The following is an 18,742-nucleotide window of genomic DNA, read 5'->3' on the forward strand; positions in this document are numbered from 1 at the left end:
GGAATACTCAACCCCCTCACCTGGACTAAAAATGGGGCATTGTGTAAAACCGTCCTGTAATCCAGTTGACCACATCTGTCTGGTTAAAATTTCTAATAGTTATATAAATCCAGAGATCAGTTATCACAATATTACAGTGAAGGTCACATAGCCCTTGTATTGACTCAATAACTGTATTGACTTTTTAATCAGATCAACAAAGTAAGCACATTTTCTTTGTCATATGAGAGCTACAGCTCCACATTGCTCACACTGCATATTCTTTTCACCACGTGAACACCAGGAACAGTTTTTATGTCTCCAAGAATATGGGACTGTCTTTTGATTTTTTATTCATCAAAAAAAAAAAATCTGTCATTTACTCACCTTCATTTTGCACTCATACGCACTGTTGTGTTTATACACACGCGTACTTACAGTATTAAAACAACATTCTCCTGACACTATGACCCGTGTACTATTTTTATCTCAGGCAGCACTGAGAACTTCACTGCTAAGTGAAGCATGGTTTAGCTGAAGTAATGTATGAAAAGATGCATTGAAAAGTCCACATTTGGTCATGAGAAAGGATGACACTTACAAATATAGATAGCCATTGATCTAGAAAGCCTGGAGATATTTGACATGCACTTATAAGTCTTTAATGTGTTGCTTATATTAAAGGGAAATTCATGAATTACTCACCTTCTACTTGTTTCACATCTATATACATTTCTTTGTTTGGTTGAACAAAGAGAAGATTATTTAGACGACTGCTTGTAACCAGACAGTTCCTGGACCCCATTGACTACCATTTTAGGAAAAATGACAATGGTAGTCAAAAGTGCCCCAGAACTGTTTGCTGTCCCACATTCTTTAAAATATCTTCTTTTATGTTCAATAGAAGCAAAATATAACGTAATCTTTCCTACTATGGTAGTCAATGGGGTCCAAGAACTGTTTGGTTATAAGGATTCTTCCAAATATCTTCCTGTGTGTTTAGCAGAACAAATACATTTACAGAAAAAAATACAGATTTGGAACAAGTAGAAGGTGAGTAATTCATGACAAAATTTAAGTTTTGGGGGTGAACTATCCCTTTAACATAAGCAACACGTAACAGACTTAAAAGTGCATGTCAAATCTCCAGGCTTTTTAAATCAATGGCTATTTAGATTTGTAAGTGTCATCTTTTCTCATGACCAAATTTGGTATTTTCAATGCATCTTTTCATACATTACTTCAGCTAAACCATGCTTCACTTAGCAGTGAAGTTCTCAGTGCTGGCTGAGATAAAAATAGTACACAGGTCATAGTGTCAGGAGAATGTTGTTTTAATACTGAAAGTATGTGTGTGTATAAGCACAACAGGGTAGGTTGATTCATGCCCTCATCCTACAGTTTAGTGATGACGGGAATAAGCTACTGTAATGCAGTGGCCAGGGTATAGAGCTTTATATAACGCACACAGCTCCATGTCTATAGGCGACCGCAAGAATCTGTGTATAAGAGCCAATGCAGCCAAACTCAGGACTAGATCAAGTTCTGCTGTGTCGATATGATTTGTTCTTCCTGTTCTTATTGAGACAAGGAGACCATTTCTTTTTGCACTTCAATTGTTATTTCTTTTTTTGAGAGTGTAGGTGTTGTTTCTCTTGAGCTGTTATGCAATGCTTGCTGCTTTGGGAAAATGCTATCTAATGCCATTCCCTTTGCAATGATTCATATGCATTGAGTCACGTAATTACTTTGCTGTTGTGCCAGTTGAAATGGGTGCACGACATGGCATGCATGCTTTGTGTGATGCATAAATCATATACAATAAATATGGATATTGTTAACAAATTATTGTAGAATGTTATTTAGATGATTTTAAAGAAATACATAAAATGATTTAATGTTTATTTCTGTAATTTATTATTTATTTAGTTACATCCCACATCTGTTAAACTTGCTTTGGTTTCTGAAAAACAATGGATACCTTTGAGGTTTCTCATGCCGTGTGTGTCCTGTCCTTGCTTTTGTGCTCCACAGTGAGCTGACCTGATTTTCAGGCGCAGAGGGAAAGGCCTTTCTCAGCGGAGGTTAAGGCCGCCCATCTGAGTCAGACTGCTTCATTTATAAGTGGCATTACACTGAATGTCCCTTCCCTGTTTTGACATCAATTCAGGCAATTCAAAGCCTTGTGGTCTTCTGGGACAGATATACCATTTATTTGAACCTACAAAGTACATGTTTGTACAGACGTTTTTAAAGCAACAACATAAACAAAAGTTAGCTCACTGCGCATGCACACTTTTGCAGCCCAAAGTTCTGAAAACAAGAAAAATTACATTTCTATTCAGTTACAATAATGCATAGCCAGTAATATTTTGGGTTGCCAGTTGAAGAACCATTACTTGGCTAAACTTAAAGCGACAAAGTTACATGACCCATTCAACAAATAGTTTGCTTGATAAAATGAATATACAATAAATTTCATTAATTAATACAATTATTACATAATAAAATATCAATATAAATTAATATTGATAAGAGTTAAATGTTATATAAACAGTTATGTTATAAGCCACTTAGGGTTAGGTTAACACAGACCCGAAGTTAACTTTGGGTCAGGTGTGTGCGTCAAATGAAACCTCCTATACTTGCATAATCTGTCATTTTTTTATTCAGCACCACAAAGATGCATAACAGATATGTACTGGTATTTCATTGGACGAAGTAATAATTTACCAATTTATCCTGACTGCTATAAGCCTTTTACCACAATGATGTGGGAATGATTCCCGTAATTGTCCCGAATGAGCTGCACTTCAAATCATTATAAATTTAAATTTAAATGTGCATTGCATTCGGTGAAGCCCAGGGTTTTTGTCACGATCACATTCCTCAAGAAGTATGCAAACTTATTTTATTTTGCATTGAAACAAACACAGTGTCTTGGTAAATAATCTGCCATATGGCCTTTATATATGTACCAAGTAAATAACTGGTAGTGGATCAAATTGATTCTAAAATAAACAACTGTTCCGAAGTATGTTTTTAAACAATTTCATTTATTGTTCTGGAATACACTATCAGGCTGATATTACTAGTAAAGATACGTATGAATTGAAAATCTACCATCTAGAAAGTGCAGGTATCATAAAATGTCACCGAGAGTTACATAATTGCATTATGAAAGTAGTTACGTTTGATAATCCAAACTACAGATTAGAGAGGTGATGTCTTTATGGTGATATCAAAACTGACTTTAGGTAGTAGTTGTAACATAGTGTGCTGTGCCCAAACAATGTTGAATAACATTTACAATCAGCCCTTTGTTAGTTTGTGAGTGATTTCAGTCAACAGACAGGTAATACCCTTAAAATCGACTGTGATGAAATATCCTTTGCTTGATGTGTATTCGTGACAGCATCAAAGTTTGGCATCTCTCCGACACACTAAGCATCAGTCTGTTGGACATGTCTGCAGGACCGGCCTGATTGGTTGACATCTGGCTGTTGTGTCACTTTGACAGCTAAGTTGCAAACTGGCTCGTGGCAGGTGTGTCCAGTCAAGGGGAAACGTACAGACACACATACCCCAGCAGTCTCTGGACAGCAGACCTCTGGAGTAAAAATAATAAAACGCCTCTCGGTTCTCGGCACAATGCAGGGGTCTTTTCTTCAGGCCCGCTGTGAAGAGCCTATCATGACCACAGATTGGGGTCTTCCTCTGATCATTGCTCTTCTGTTGCTAGGGCTCCTGTATGGCTTTCTTTACCTTCCTGCTCTCACCCAAAGAGCCCTGCTGGAGCAAGCCATCACCAACCAGAGCGACAACTTGGATTTCCTTCCTAAAGAGGACTGAGTTCAGTTTCGATATGGATCGATGCAACTATTGTTGGCATCTGTTATGTCATCAATCTTCTGTACGAGTAATCTGAACCTTGAAACCTGTAAAACACCAACTCTTGGTCAGATGGTGCAAGTCGGCTTCAAACGTTTCTTTTTTGTATTATGCGTTGTAAGACTAAAACTCCATGAATAACTTTGGAGATGTGAATGATGAATCGTATTTTAGCACAGTTGGAGGAGGACTGCGATTTTTCAAGCACAGAGGACAGCCTTGTGTTTTCGGTCCAGCCCGAGGGAGAGGAATTAGTCATACAGTCATCAGAGCTGCTTATCATGTCTGCTCGAAATAACCATTACGATATTAGAGTTTGTAACATTCTGTTTAAAATCCCTGCTCAGTCAAACTAGCCCCGGAGTCTATTCAACCTGAGGAAGGTGGGTGCCTTTGTCAAATAAAAGGATAAAAAGAGAAAATGTGCAGATGTAATTATATATGTAAAAACAACTCTGATTGATAGATTTGTCTATCATTTTTGGTAAAACTATTCAGACTCTGGTTCTGATCATAAATATTTATGTAGTGTCTGTTTACCCTTCTACCCAGAAATGTTGTTTTATTCTATTCATCTCCAAGAAGTATTTCATTCATCTTGTTAAATAAATTATGTAATATTGCATTTAATCTAGTTCATCTATGATTCTTGTGGTTGCTTCATGTTCAAAAACAAGATATCTTTTGAATGTCCAAAGGGTATCATTTAAGATATTATTTAATGGTGTAATGTGAGGGTGTGTCTTTAGACATGATAAATGAACTGGTGCTACATTTGTCATCATTGAAGTGAATGTGGCGGAGCTGACTGTGATGGGATTTGTGTTCAGACATGTTCGTGGAAAAGGACGATGGAGGGCAGACTTCTTCTTTACTGAACTCAAACTCCAAAGTGATGTCACGTCAGAGAGAGAGAGAGAGAGAGAGAGTGAGAGACAGAGAGAGAGAGAGAGAGAGAGAGAGAGAGAGAGTGAGAGACAGAGAGAGAGAGAGAGAGAGAGAGAGAGAGGGGGAGAGATTCATACAATGAATATTGGCTAATAATATTTCAAAATGAATACTGGAGTGATTTGTTATTAAAATATGGTATTAAAAACAACAAACACATTCTATTCATTGACTATGAGACCTTACAAAAATTGTCACAAAGAACATTTTAATATTCCCAGTTTAACTCCAAATAGCTATTACATTTATCAAACCCACAAACATATATGCAATTTAATAAATGGTTTTGAAAACTAAAGCTCCTTAGTATATGGCCTTTGGGAATATTTTTTTATATCCTCTGAAGAGCTTAAGACATTATAGGAGAAAGGCTTCAGTGGATTTCTGGTATCATAGTGCTTTTGTATGGCGAGTTAAACTGATTTCATCAACAGCCTTCAATAAAAAGATCTATTTAGTTTTATTGTATTCACTGAGAGTGCCACATCATCAGATTAGTGTTTAATCCCTCTCACCGTCTGTGTCACCATGAATCACACATGTTCATGCATGTATTTGTCTATGAGTATGTATGAATTTAGTTTTTACTATAATGTGTCCATTATAGTGTGTAGCTATACTCTACTGGTATTGTTTTAACTGATAAGTCTTCTGAAGCCTTATGTAAATGATGAAAGAATATTTATGGGTGAACTAACTCTTTCATACAAAACTGAAAAACTGTTTAACTCAAATTTAGTAGCATTCGTATCAGTAATATATTTTGCCCACTGTAATGGGCCAAAACTGGGACCTGAATGCATGTAAAATGATTCATACCGTCATCCATGACATCATTTGAACAGAAATAATGCTTTGTTGATCTGGGATGCCGTTCTTTTTGCTAAATGACTATTAAATCTTCTCTGGTGATTTTAGGAGTTGGGAGGAGGGGTGGCTTTTCCAGATAAGGCTTATGCAGAAAAGATGCCCTAAATGTGTGTTCATGTGGGCTAATGCCTGAAGACAGAGCCATTAAAGTTTTACTATTCAAGCAATGTTTTATTGAGCAGCTTTCTCTTGACTGGGAGATGCCAAAACCCAAGCGATGGATTTGGCAGCAAATGCGCCTTTATTGTTGTTTAAATGAAAACATTTAGTGACAGTTTTAGTGGAAATACAATGTATTTGCATCAGCAGGATTGGGTTTTTGTCTTTACAATTTACCATTGATAAAAGATTTTACAAAAAATACATTTTCCATTATTAATTTACCTTCATCCAATTAGATCGGCCCCATTTGGTGTTTTATACAAAAATAAGGTCATACAGGTTTGGAACATAAAGGTGAATAAATGATGACACGTGTACAATGTTTTTAGATGAACTGTTCCTTTAAACTGTACTGTAACACTCTCTAATGATTCACAAGAAGCATGTAGTGTTGATGGGCCTGCTTTGATGGTGCAGAGAGAGCTGCATTTCACTGCACATCATTCAATCTCAATGGCAGCGATCCAGCTTCATAAGAGTGCTCCAGCTTGAGCTACCTCAGTGGATGGAGCAAAAGAATGATTGGAGCGGATGTTGAAATGGAGGAGAGAAAGAACAGATTATACGCATCTCTTATCCAGGGACTTTCCTGACCCCCCATCTAAGAGGCAAATGGAAAGAGAAAGGACAGTCTATTTTTGTGACGTCTATCTATGAATTGTTAATGCATTTGAATTGGCTGACAGGGGTTTTCTGAGCTTGAGCTGGTTAATTAGACCTAAGGGACGAAACAAGAGAGAAGATTACTGAGAAAGAGACAGAAGTGACATCATCGATCTGATGTGTGCACACAGTGAATGGAAATGACACAAGGTTGGGTGAAGAAAATACTCTCTTTCTTTGACAGAGGTGTTTTTAAGGTTTTCTTAAGTATGCTTCCTAAAACAGTGCTCTATATATTTTATTGTAGCCATTGTGTCTGCACTGTGTATACAGTATTAGATGTCATTAATAATCCTTAACTATTAATACGCTCTACTTCACCACATTTTTAACACAGCTAAAAATTTATTTAGATTATGTCAATGATATTTAATTTGACCAGAAACATTGCTGGAGTCGCCATTTCTCTCACTTAAATTGGAGAGTGCTATGAAAAAAAGATGCTGGACTAAAAGCGTCAAACCAATTTTTTTCCTTTTGGCATCTTTCAGAATCTTGCCTTCTCACAATCCCAGAGGAATTCCCTTAGTGTCACTCCCTCTTCTTATGTCACACAGGCGGTAAGAATGAGTCAGTATTTTTCCACAGTGAATATATATATTTATATTTGGAAAACCATAGATGCAACCAAATTTTTTATCGAAGGGGAAATTGAAAGTTCACCCAAAAATAAATATTGTATCATCATTTATTTACCCTCATGTCATTCCAAACCTGCATGACTTTCTTCTGCATAACAGAAAAGAAGATATTTTGAAAAAAGTCTCAGTGGTTTTGCGTCCATCCATTTCAAGTCAATGAGGATCAATGTTGTTTGGTCACCAATGTTCTTCAGATATCTTATTTTGTGTTCTACAGAGGAAAAAAAGGTCTTACAGGTTTTGAATGATGACAGAATTTTCACTGTTAGGTGAACTGTCTCTTTAAATGTTAGATATTTGTTAACAGCCAATGACTGCAAAGAATTTCAAACCGATGCCATACCTGACATTTAGCAAATTATTTGATTGGTCTGAGGTTGTTAAGGGGGGAGCGGCAATGCCAGAAAAAAGTAATGTGAGTGGCCTGATGTATCTTACTTCTCAATAATAAGGTTGATAAATCAATAAAAAACAAATGCACATTTAATAATCATGATTCATAACTCATGTCTTGATTGTCTCTGTGAGATAAAATGCAGATTTTTCTTAATGATCCAGATTGATATATAAAGAAGTTTTTAGTTAGTCTACTGGCCCAACTTACCCTGAATGTGTCAACATTTATGAGCCATTAATTTAAGTTAAAATGGGCCACATTCTGAGTCGAGTTTAAGCAGAAATTGTGGTGCTTACTCTTATTAAAAATGAATTATATTATGAATATACATTGTATTATTGCATTACTCACTAAAAAAAATAATTATAGACATCCTGAAAAACAGAAAGGATCAGAAAGGAAAGAAGAGGGTCAGAAAGTAACGTGAAGGAGATGTCTCACAGGGATGCTGCAAAAATACAATCAATGTTAATCTGTTGCCATGACACTACTTGTTATCATCATTGTTACATTTGTTGTCACAAAATCTGTTTTACTTATTAAATTAATTGAAAGGTTTGAGTGTCTTATCTGTTCACTTAGAAATTCTATTGTCAACAGATATTGGCTGTTTTTATTGATGAAATTGATGTTTTAATGTAATTAAAATTGATGTGCTTCTGTAATTTAAATGCAAAGTCACAGTTTTACATTATTAAATAAAATATAATTACTAGAAATGTCTCTTTTACTTTGCTTTTTTACTGGCCAATTTTTGCTGATCAGCTGGCCCATTTTACCTGAACACTGTTATCTCAAAAAATGTGGGGCCAGCTAATGTTTCAAAACCTGTAGGGCCTGAACAATTACATTTTATTACATCAATTCAACACAAAAATATTACAAACAATCCGTATTAATCATAAGAACACAGTTACAGTAAATATCATATGTGGGCTTATTGTTAGTGTCCCCAAGAGATTAACCAAAAAGTGGCCCAATTTTCCTGATGTCACCATATCTTTTCCATACTCCCCATTTTGATGTGGACTTTGCATTGTTTAATTAAAATTATGTTGACTTTGGAAAAACATTATCTGGTCCCCTAAAAAAGCATCCTTCAGAATCAGTGGTTTCAACAAATAATATTTATTATTTCCTAAAGAATGAACTCCTGCCTCAGCTGTTGATGATGTAAAATATTGTGTTCACCCCAGAACCATTCCCCACAAGACACTGCTGCTTCCAAACACATGGTCTGCTAACAAAGCACCAGAGATTAAAGAGCTGTCAGCTCGGGGCTTTAATCTCCTAAAGAGGGACCACTGGGGCACGCGGGCACGTCACAGCAACAATGTCCTGTCATAGCCTGTTGTGTGAAAGAGGAATGGTGGTGACAGCGTTTATTCACAACTTTGTAAGAAGTTAATGCAAATAGCTTTGATGCTTGATACTTTTAAAAATGAGTTTCTTAGACTTCGCCGTGTCAGGTGTGGGTTTGATTCGGTCGCCTGAGAGATTGTGGGAGTGGCTGTAACACCGTGGAGAAGCTGTGGCATAAGGTCCCTCTTGAGCTGTTCAGGCAGATCGTTGTGCAAACACAACAGGCCCACTGGGGTTAACTCAGCCATGTAATGACACCACAGTGGAATAATACCCAGCCTCAGTTTGTTTTTGTTTGTCTTGTAAAATGGCTGATTCCTAATTGTAAGGACATATACCCCTACGTTAAGTTATAAAGAGTGTACAGAACCATATGTAGCGCCCACATTGAACAGATTTGCACGTGTCAAAAGTGGGCCAAATATCACGATCCCAACACACGTCTATACGCATTCAATTCACACTCAGCCCATTCCAATTAGCCCGGGGCACAGAACAGAAGAGTTTGGAGGGGAGAAGGAAAACTGTCTCCAGAATCTTTGCTCTGTCCTCATTTGAGGAAATGAAGCATGGCCTTAACTTGACCCATCTCCCCTGACACAGAGGGAAATGGAATGAAGCTTGCAGGTGTTCAACTGTACAGGAATACATGTGTAGGTTGACTATATAACAGTCCACTGACAGAACTGGATCAGCCGTCTTTGTCAGGGGACAAATGTCACACTGCAGAAACAGAAATGGCTCAGAAATGGCAACATGCTGCATGCATATACCACTGAACGCATCTTATGCTGCTCCTAGCAGGTCTTACTGATGTAGTTCATCACTCAGATCCAAAAATCAGAGTGAGTGAAGATCTGCTTGCATTGTCTAAATGAGCTGCATAGGTGTTTTACATTGTATTACTTCAGAGAAAATGATGTTAGGAAACTGGTTCAAGTGGTTCTGGTGTGGGATCTTTTCAATATGATGGACTGTGTGTGACATGTTTTCCCTTATTTGGTTACATAATATTCTTTAAACATGGAAAAGGTTAAAAAAAGGTGGACTGTGGTTCTCTAAAAAGGTGAATATTAATTATGTTTAAGTAATGACAATCCCTGAAGAAACTTGAAATCATTTTGATGGTTTCATTAAAAAAAGTATACGTAAGAAGGAAAACTAAGTGAGACATAACATTAGCCCAGAATGTAGCAAATTATAAATGAGTGAATAAAAACGTGAATGCACATGTTTGAAAAACACTATGACTCTTACTTCTGAGGAACACCAAAAAATGATGTTTTGAAAAATGTCACATTGGTTTTTTGTCCATAATTAAAAGAAAATGAGAAAAAAAGAAAGGCTTCAAATAATATAAAGGTAAATAAACGATGGACGACTTCATTTTTGGGTGACCTATCCCCAAGGTCAGCGCAGTTGTGCAGTGAATTCAACCAATGGGTTGTTGAAGGCTGCCAGGATCACACATTTAAACTCTGGATAATACAGTCTGTGTGCTTAGAGCACCATGTGGTTTTACAAGTCAGAATCCATCATTTATTTGCTCTCGTAATACATTCATTCACAGCCCATATGCCCTTCTTAGCATAAATCTCTCAGATCTAGACATCCGAAGCATGTATTGTCTTATTTAGATGCTAAGCTTGGTCATATTCGCAGATTTATGGCCATTGTCAAGAGTATTGCTTTTACCCCAAATGTGTACATTTAAGCAGAATGTTGGGCCATGTGATCCCATATGTATTTAGAAATGGAGATTTGTGACGGGGGCAGAGAGAGTGGATTACTTTGGGCAGATTAGAGCGTCATCTGCTGCGAGTTCAACCAGCGTAGAGAGCAATCATGTGAATGTGTGGCTAAATTTGGCTATGGCAATGGGCATCGGGATTACCAATCTTAATCTCAGAGTGTGAGCCATTATCCTCTGCATTAGTCTCATAGGCTAGAGAAGCACTCATGGCATCTTTGTTTGGTAGACACGTGATGGTTTTATAGTCTTACGCACACAGATCCATTAAGTGCATGTCAACATGTATGATAATAGTAATGCAGGATAAAGTTTTCAACCAATGCACAGATGTGACTGAAGTGTGCAAAAAGTATCACATTATTTTCCTTAGAGGGAAAGATTGCTGAGTTCTCTTTGGACAGAATAGATTCTCCTGTGTTTCATTATTTAGCAGAGTGACTCTGTAATGGTTTCTGCAGTGATTTGAGAATAAAGATGGTTCTGCTGTAGGCTACTAAAGGTGGCTGTACCAAATGTTTTAAGTTGTATGATGGATGGAGTCTAAAATAGTCCCGATCTGTTAAAATAAAGTGCCGACCATCTCTCCTAAATTGGAAAGTAAAATAACAGAATAATTTTGACCATAATGTAACAGTTTTTCAGCATGTTAATGTTAGTTAATGGCAGTACAATTGTTCATGTGTATCGTGCTTGAACTAATGTTAACAATTACAATGTGAAATTAACATGAACTAAATACTGTAGATACCAAAGAACTTACTTCGTGTTAGCCAATGCATAACTGTTTACAATTTTTCGGTAGCAAGGTTGTATTTTGTGATGTAAAAAGCCCCCAATTTATTCGACACAACCGAATGAAACACACAAATGGTGTCTAAAAATCCTCTACTTTATTCAATAAGATGTTGTTTTTGTAAAACATTCAATAAAAAAATCACTTATTGCTTTATTAAACTAGTACTTGATCTTATGCATATTTTCTCAATGCATTCATGTAACACACCTCTAGATAATTAGACAGGTTTCTATTGTTTAAATATATAAAAACACAAACAAAACCAAAAGTCATAAATAAACCCCACTTCCTTGCCTCTCCACATACTGTAAGTGCAGATTAAGCTATGAATCTAAGAAAAAGCCTTGGCCAGTGCACATCTCTCTGTTTGCATATCCATTCAATGGTTACGGGTACTGATGGTTAACTAATTCCTTAAGACACATACATTCTTTTTAAGGAAATTGTGTTCAAGGCAGTATTCAATGGTGAACTGGCGAGATGCGGTTTTTCTGTTTGGTTTCAAGAAATGGGTGTAGTTAAATAACAGCAGGTCCATTCTAGCTTCTAAAGCAGCCAGCGCTGACAACTCCTGTATTAAATTAATAAATTAATGCTCATAAATAATTTAATAAATTAAAAGAACTGTACATGTTTAAAAATGGTCTGTAAGTGAGAGTGCTGAGTGTGGTATAAATAGTGTATAGGCCTGCAGGGCAAATGAACTGGCTGCATAACAGAGGGAAATGTACAACCCCTGCCTTTCTGGTGCCACGAAATATCAGCTGTAAACACTTTTTGGGGCATGCTGTGTTCTTTTCTCTCCTGTCATGCAGTCTGTCATCTAACAGGCCTTTTCTGGCATTTACATGTCGACACTATGCTTGAACTGAAGATCTGAAGCGCGCAAGCGGCACCACAAAGTCAAATAAGCAAAATAAATTCCACTAACTGCTTATAAAGATATATTGATGGTATAAGTAGAATAGGAATGCATGGCAACGTGTCCAATCCTTTCAGTGACTATATAGAGGTCATGGCGTGTGTATGTGGTCTTATTTTACTGTACATTCATGGTGAGGGAATGAAACAGAGAGAGCAAGCGCTATGTGATCCAGTCAGGCTGGTGAAGGCTCAGACGTGGGCTGGGCCGACTGCTGCTGTTGCTTCTCTTTTATAGGAGCACACACTTGCCCTTCTCCACCCATGGGTTGTTCTTCATCAGCTCAGGGTTGAGGAAAGGATCTTCAGGCACACATTCCTCGATCCACTTCACCAGGCTGAGGAGAGAAAGAAGTTTCCTTAGCATTCTGAGACGTAATGCAAACTATAAAATGCAACGGCAATGTCATCAATAATGCTTGATTGTTTTTTTTACAGATTTACAGAAGTGTGAAATATAAGCCATAATATATATATATATATATATATATATATATATATATATATTTACACTTATTCATTTGGCAGACGCCCAAGTAGGAGAGCATTTAAACATTTTGTCAACATGTTAAACGGTAATGTTAGTTTACAAGGCCATGCTACTAGGAGGATTAAAGCTGGAGTAAGCAAGGGATACAATGAACAACATTTCTTTTTAGACACAAGACATAGACAGTTATTGGTTCATTCATGCGGACCAGGTATGTTTAGAGCTGTTTTTTGAAAGTTGCGAAGGATGCTGCAGTTCGGGTGGAGGCTGGCAGTTTATTCCACTTCAGGGGAACCCAACAAGTAAAAGGTTTTTGCAAGAGATTTGGTGCCTCGCTGAGAAGGAACAACCAGGCGTCGCTCATTTTCAGACCGAAGATGACGGGGAGGGATGTAGACCTGGATCAGCGAGTTAAGGTAAAGAGGTGAATATCGTTCTGAAGGCCAGTGAAAGCGATTTAAACTTGATGCGGTCGGCAACTGACAGCCATTGAATTGAAATCGGGAGGGATGTTACATGGTTTCTTTTAGGCTGATTGAAAACTAGACGTGCTGCTGCATTCTGGATCCTTTGCAAGGGCTTGACTACATTTGCTGGAAGGCTGGCCAGAAGAGAATTGTTGTAGTCCAGTCTTGCTACGACCAGGGCGTGGACTAGCGGCTAGCATATAAGAGTTTATTTCCAAAATGAGATGATTATTGCATTAAAATCATGTTTTTATTATTGTGCATTCCAATTAATATCAGTCAAACTCCACTTGGCTTGTTGTGATTTAAGCCATAATAACTAAAAAATCCAGCTAACTAGCACAATAGAACACAATAATAACATGATAACATAATAAAAACATGATTTTTGAAAATAGAGTCATCTCATTTTGGAACCAAACTCTTCATATATATAATATAACAACATAAAAAGGCAAAATGATTATATCATGCTGCTTCTTGTTTATCTGCAGTGCAAAAATGCACAGGGAATTAAATATCCCGTTATTAAAGCGGAGAGGTTTCTGACACAGTACTTGAATGCTGAGTGATTTAGGGAAATAGACACGCAAGATCCCACCACACATGAAACAAATAATAAATGAGGGTGTTAATCACTCTTCGCTAAATCGCCATCCATCCTAGATGATTTATACTAATGATGTGCCCAAAATAAAAGTCATATTCTTAGATTTATGTGGGAAAAGCTGAACCGGACTCCATCCCACCCCATCGCAACACAAAATGCAATCTGATGTCATCATTAGGGCTGTGCCATTTACTGAATATTCACAATAAATTTACTATGATTTCACTGGCAATAAAAAATCAAGCAAAAATGTAAATTTGAATACTGACTAGACGATGTGTTTTCTCAAACATTTCTAACCTAGACTTCTAGCCTATTTTCACAATAATGTTGGTAGAACCGCTACATAGGCATTAACTGGGCTATCATTACTGGTTGGTAAAATGTAATTTATCACAGAGAAATTACCATGGTGAATATTTCAGGAAGAGAGCACTGGGACAGAGGGAAATGAGATGTCACACTGACAGAGTAACGGGCCATGCTTGCTCTCAAATTGAGAAGTAAAGCACCAGAGATATGAAAGCATTAGCTCTGCCCCAAAGAACCAGCGTAGGAGGACCTGGCCTCTGGACAGCCTAATTTGTGACATGAAGTGAACCTTTAAATTGAGAAAAAAGCTAATTTAGATGTAACTGTACAGTACAGCTTCAGGATCATACAATCAAAAGAATCGGCTGCTCATTGTCTCAAGCTGTCGAAACAGTTTATTTTGCGATACTGCATGACCAAGTAGCAATTTTATTAAGTGATGTAACTTGCATTAAAATAAACAAAGATTACAATATTATACAAACGACCTAAATGTGCCACTGTACGTTGTTAGTTGTTATAAATTTTGGTTAAATATATCAACAACAAAAAATTATTCAATATATGTAAAATATTCAAAGAACAAGGAGTACAGTGTGAGAAAGATCATACTCACTCTGTCACTGTCTTTGAGGATTTCTCTCTTTTGAAAGCCAGCTGATACTTGAGACTTTCTACCTCCTTCTTCATCTGGGGCAAGTCCATCTCATCCATGACTGTAACTTGATATGTTAGTGATCAACCTAAACCTACAAAACAAGATTGAAAGAAGACAGAATAGATTTTTATATATTCTGTCTCAAAACTGACCTTTTGACTCTTAGTAACTCCTCTGAGCTGATACTAAAATCGTTTTGCTTTGGTGGTTCTTTAACACGATGCGTTGATTATTTTGACACCCCTCAGACCACACTGCTAGGCTACATATCAAATATAGGAATATAGCATACAATATAGACTAAACCTCTGCGTGTCACATTTAGCAGTGTTTGGGGAACCAAAAGCAACTAAATGTTTATTTTCAAAATTTACGTTTCAGTTTTGTTTAAGCACTTTTTTGCCAGAGTTATGATATTTTATATTTTATGATATACTATATATTTTTTACCACTTTTTATATGAATTTGATTTTGTAGCTAACAACCATAATTGCTCAGATCTATATAAATTAATAGATTCAAGTGTTTAACTATAATTGAAATGAATGGTGAATAAAACAATTAATATTGTATAGTCATATAGTTAAAAACAGTTTTGACACAACGTTTATGTATTTGTGTTTAAAATAAACAAAGAATGTATCCTTTAGATGTTTGGCCGATGCCTCCATTCTCATGTCTTTAGTGTTGTAATGTTAAAAGGAGACCAGCATTAGGGCATGTGTGAGCCAGTCAACAGATACAGTTAGATACAGTTAAGCATCCAGGTGTTCTGCTGCCCGAATACATCCATCCTATAATGACTTTTAAGTGCTTCCGAGCAACAGCAGCCAAATGTTGGAGCCTCTTACTCTATCTATCTCTATTACACTATCTGAAAATAAACACACTCAGAGCGGCAGTGACAAAAGTGATGTTTAGAAAAGAGTTGGGTGACATTAGACATTTTGCAATGCTCCAAAACTTCTTAAACCATCTATCAGTGCATCATTCATATGGACTGTGACCGCCACTGTGACATTCATCCAAATGGAATGGAAGCAGAAATCAGTTGTTGCCAGAGGGATTACAGCAGTGCTTCGCTGAGGCCCTAAACAAATACGGCCCTTTGAATCAATAATGTCCCGAAATATGCGGCCGCATGGCATAAACCTCTTTTTTCACATCACCCATTAGTCATGAACTGAATATCATTAATGCATGAGATATCTGTGATGAAATGGATGAATTCAGAATGTTTGTTTGTTATGCGGTGTGTGTAGCCTATACACATTAGTACACATTAACATTTTAGACTGAGGACCATCAAATGTCCCATGCCATGTAGGTCGTTCATTGATGTAGGTCAACGTCATACAGCATTTAGTTTATTTTAATAAATTATTTACAAATGTAACCATTGCAAAAGTAGCCTGTGTTTATTCTGATGCATCACATGTAGCCTACAAACGCCCACATCCCAATTGATGTGAACTGGTGGTAAATATCTGTGATAAGATTTTATACAGCCTTTGTGAAACAGCACTTTCATTAGATATGAACGAGCCTGTCTTACTCGGTTACCTGTAATGTTGTGTGTTGATTTCACAGAACACCCATAAAAGATAAAACTATAAGCAATATTGAAACCCGGTGCTCATTTATTGTATGTTCGTCTTTCTTTTAAGTGCGTTACACAAGCGTGCGGAAGATAATGTAAAGAAGATAAAGCAGGATGCAGAAAATCGAAGTTTTATATAACACCGGCGAAATCGTTTCCGTTTGAATCGTTGATGATGGGAGAGAAAATATGAATGATGCAAGACATCATGTGAATAACCATCAAGGCATCATAAGTTATGTCAACTGTCATCGAGAGTCCATCCGGTAAAAGGCTTGATCGATATTAATTCACAGTGTAAGCTCTTACCTCGGTGATGTATCTATGGGCAGCCCAAACCCGTCTTGGGCACAAGCTGTTCTTTTTCTTGGAATTATCCTTAAAAACAATGGGAAAAAATCACAGATACGCCTTTATCCAGCTGTCGAAAATGCGAAGGACGATCGTGCATCCGCTGCAGACAGCAGACAGTGAGACTAATGTGTTCATATGCTGCGAAGCTCAAGCAGCAGAGAAAAATGAAATGATGCTGAGGAAGTTGAGCGGATGGCAGTGCTAAAGTGCAAGGACGCTATTCAGTCGCTGCTGGGCCAATGTAGGAGAGAATAGAGGAGGTGGTGGGGGGGAATGTGTAAAAGGGAGGAGAGAATCGGAGGGCGGCTATATGCTGTCTAAAGTCTAAATGCTTTTTCCAACTGTTCGAGACCAAAGGACGCCCAGTTAACCAGAACATCAACCGTGGTTTGTTCATAGATTTGTCGGTGCATGGATTTTCATCACATGCTACTTTTATTTTTATACGTTTTGCATGGTTTTTATGCCCTAATATGGCAAAATTGAGCTCAGCACAGGTCTCAGCAAAGGGCTGGTGCGCAGTGATAGATATTGCAGAAAGTTTCTGCAGAAAAAACACTGTAAGAAAAAAATGCTTGATTATGCAATAATAGAGACATTTTTTCATTGTATAGTTCTTTATACAACATATAACAAATAGAAAAGAGTACGAAGAATGGACTGTGAAGTGAGTGAACAGCATAGTTGCATATTGAAAATAGTCACTGAATGGCTTATTGTTGTTAACAATGTGGCAAGAAATTTAACATAAGAGCTGCTTGTCTCATTAAATAAATAATGACCAGAAAATGCAACCTCGACATGGTCAGGAAGTGGCTGTTGCTAACTGAAGTGAACCGCAGAGGGAAAATACAGTAAACAAAACAGAATTAGAGGGTTTTGTATGTTGTATATTGGATTGATAAAATTATTACTTTGCCAGATTCTGCATGTCTATGAATAAATCTGTATGAATTAGAATTTCTGGGTTGTCTATATTTTCTATTGTATTAGACATTTTCTTATCTTTACATCTGCACAGTGGCACTTTCATGTATCAAAGCAAATAGACATTTGCATGGGATAAGACAATACCACAGAATCATTTATATCAGTTATATTTATAAGAAAAGCAGTCTTTTAATCATGCCCAACAATGAATCTGTGAACTTGATGGGATGGTGGGTTACTCCGCTATAGCACGACAGCTATCTAAAGGGCGTTAGAGCATCACAGAGACACCCTCAGTCATAACACCCCTGAACATTCATTTTTACATTGCCTGCCTCTGAATTGCATTTTAATTCTTATTTGACAGTTGCCTGCAGAGATTTGTTTTACAAAAATAAATTGATTGAGCAATAGCCATGTCCTCCCATCATCCATCTACTTTCTAAATTAAGCACATTCTATTTTTATTCCACCGAACATTTCTTACTCAGACATACAGGAAGAATGCAACTGTTCTGAATATTGTTAATGGATTCTGAATAAAGAATGTTTTGCATGGCTTCCTGACAGCCTCATGCTTTTGATGGGTCCACTGGCAATTCTTTGGTTGAACAGTGTAAAGCATGTCTTAAGTGACAGGCAGGACAACAGTTCATAAATAGACGCTGTGATGCTTCTTTAAAGAGAATATTCACAGATACCCTTTACCAGCCTGGGGCCACATTCTGTAGATAAAGACACATCCCATGTGTTCTTAATTGATGGGCGTCCATAAGAAACTGACATTAGTACTTTAATACAAAGAGCAAATGCAGGGGGCCCAAAGCTACTCTAATGGAAGTTGTCGCTGAAAGGAATCAAGACCGTGGCAGCTTGAGAGGTTCTATATTCAAAACAGTTCACCTTTTATATTGACCCTTTGTGATTTTCTGGTGGC

General features: G+C 37.2%; 1 protein-coding gene across 1 annotated transcript; it reads right to left on the reverse strand.

The window, feature by feature from the left end:
- Window positions 1-11,539: 11,539 nt before the first annotated feature.
- On the reverse strand, window positions 11,540-17,114 carry gng13b (guanine nucleotide binding protein (G protein), gamma 13b). The gene is made up of 3 exons (XM_056753372.1): window positions 16,831-17,114; window positions 14,879-15,011; window positions 11,540-12,721 (listed from the first exon to the last, which is right to left on the reverse strand). The coding sequence occupies exons 2-3, from the start codon at window positions 14,974-14,976 to the stop codon at window positions 12,616-12,618; spliced, it is 204 nt and encodes a 67-aa protein (XP_056609350.1). The 5' UTR covers window positions 14,977-15,011; window positions 16,831-17,114; the 3' UTR covers window positions 11,540-12,615.
- Window positions 17,115-18,742: the final 1,628 nt, after the last annotated feature.

Source organism: Triplophysa dalaica, chromosome 7 (genome assembly GCF_015846415.1).
Source record: "Triplophysa dalaica isolate WHDGS20190420 chromosome 7, ASM1584641v1, whole genome shotgun sequence".
Classification (NCBI taxonomy): Eukaryota; Metazoa; Chordata; class Actinopteri; order Cypriniformes; family Nemacheilidae; genus Triplophysa; species Triplophysa dalaica.

What these genes read in the sequence shown, in the direction of transcription:
- gng13b (XM_056753372.1), bottom strand. Translation starts at nt 14,976, where the DNA reads ATGGATGAGATGGACTTGCCCCAGATGAAGAAGGAGGTAGAAAGTCTC. An exon ending in TCCTCAAAGACAGTGACAGA is followed by an intron (nt 12,722 to 14,878) that starts GTGAGTATGATC and finishes TTCTCTCCTCAG; the next exon opens with CCTGGTGAAGTGGATCGAGG.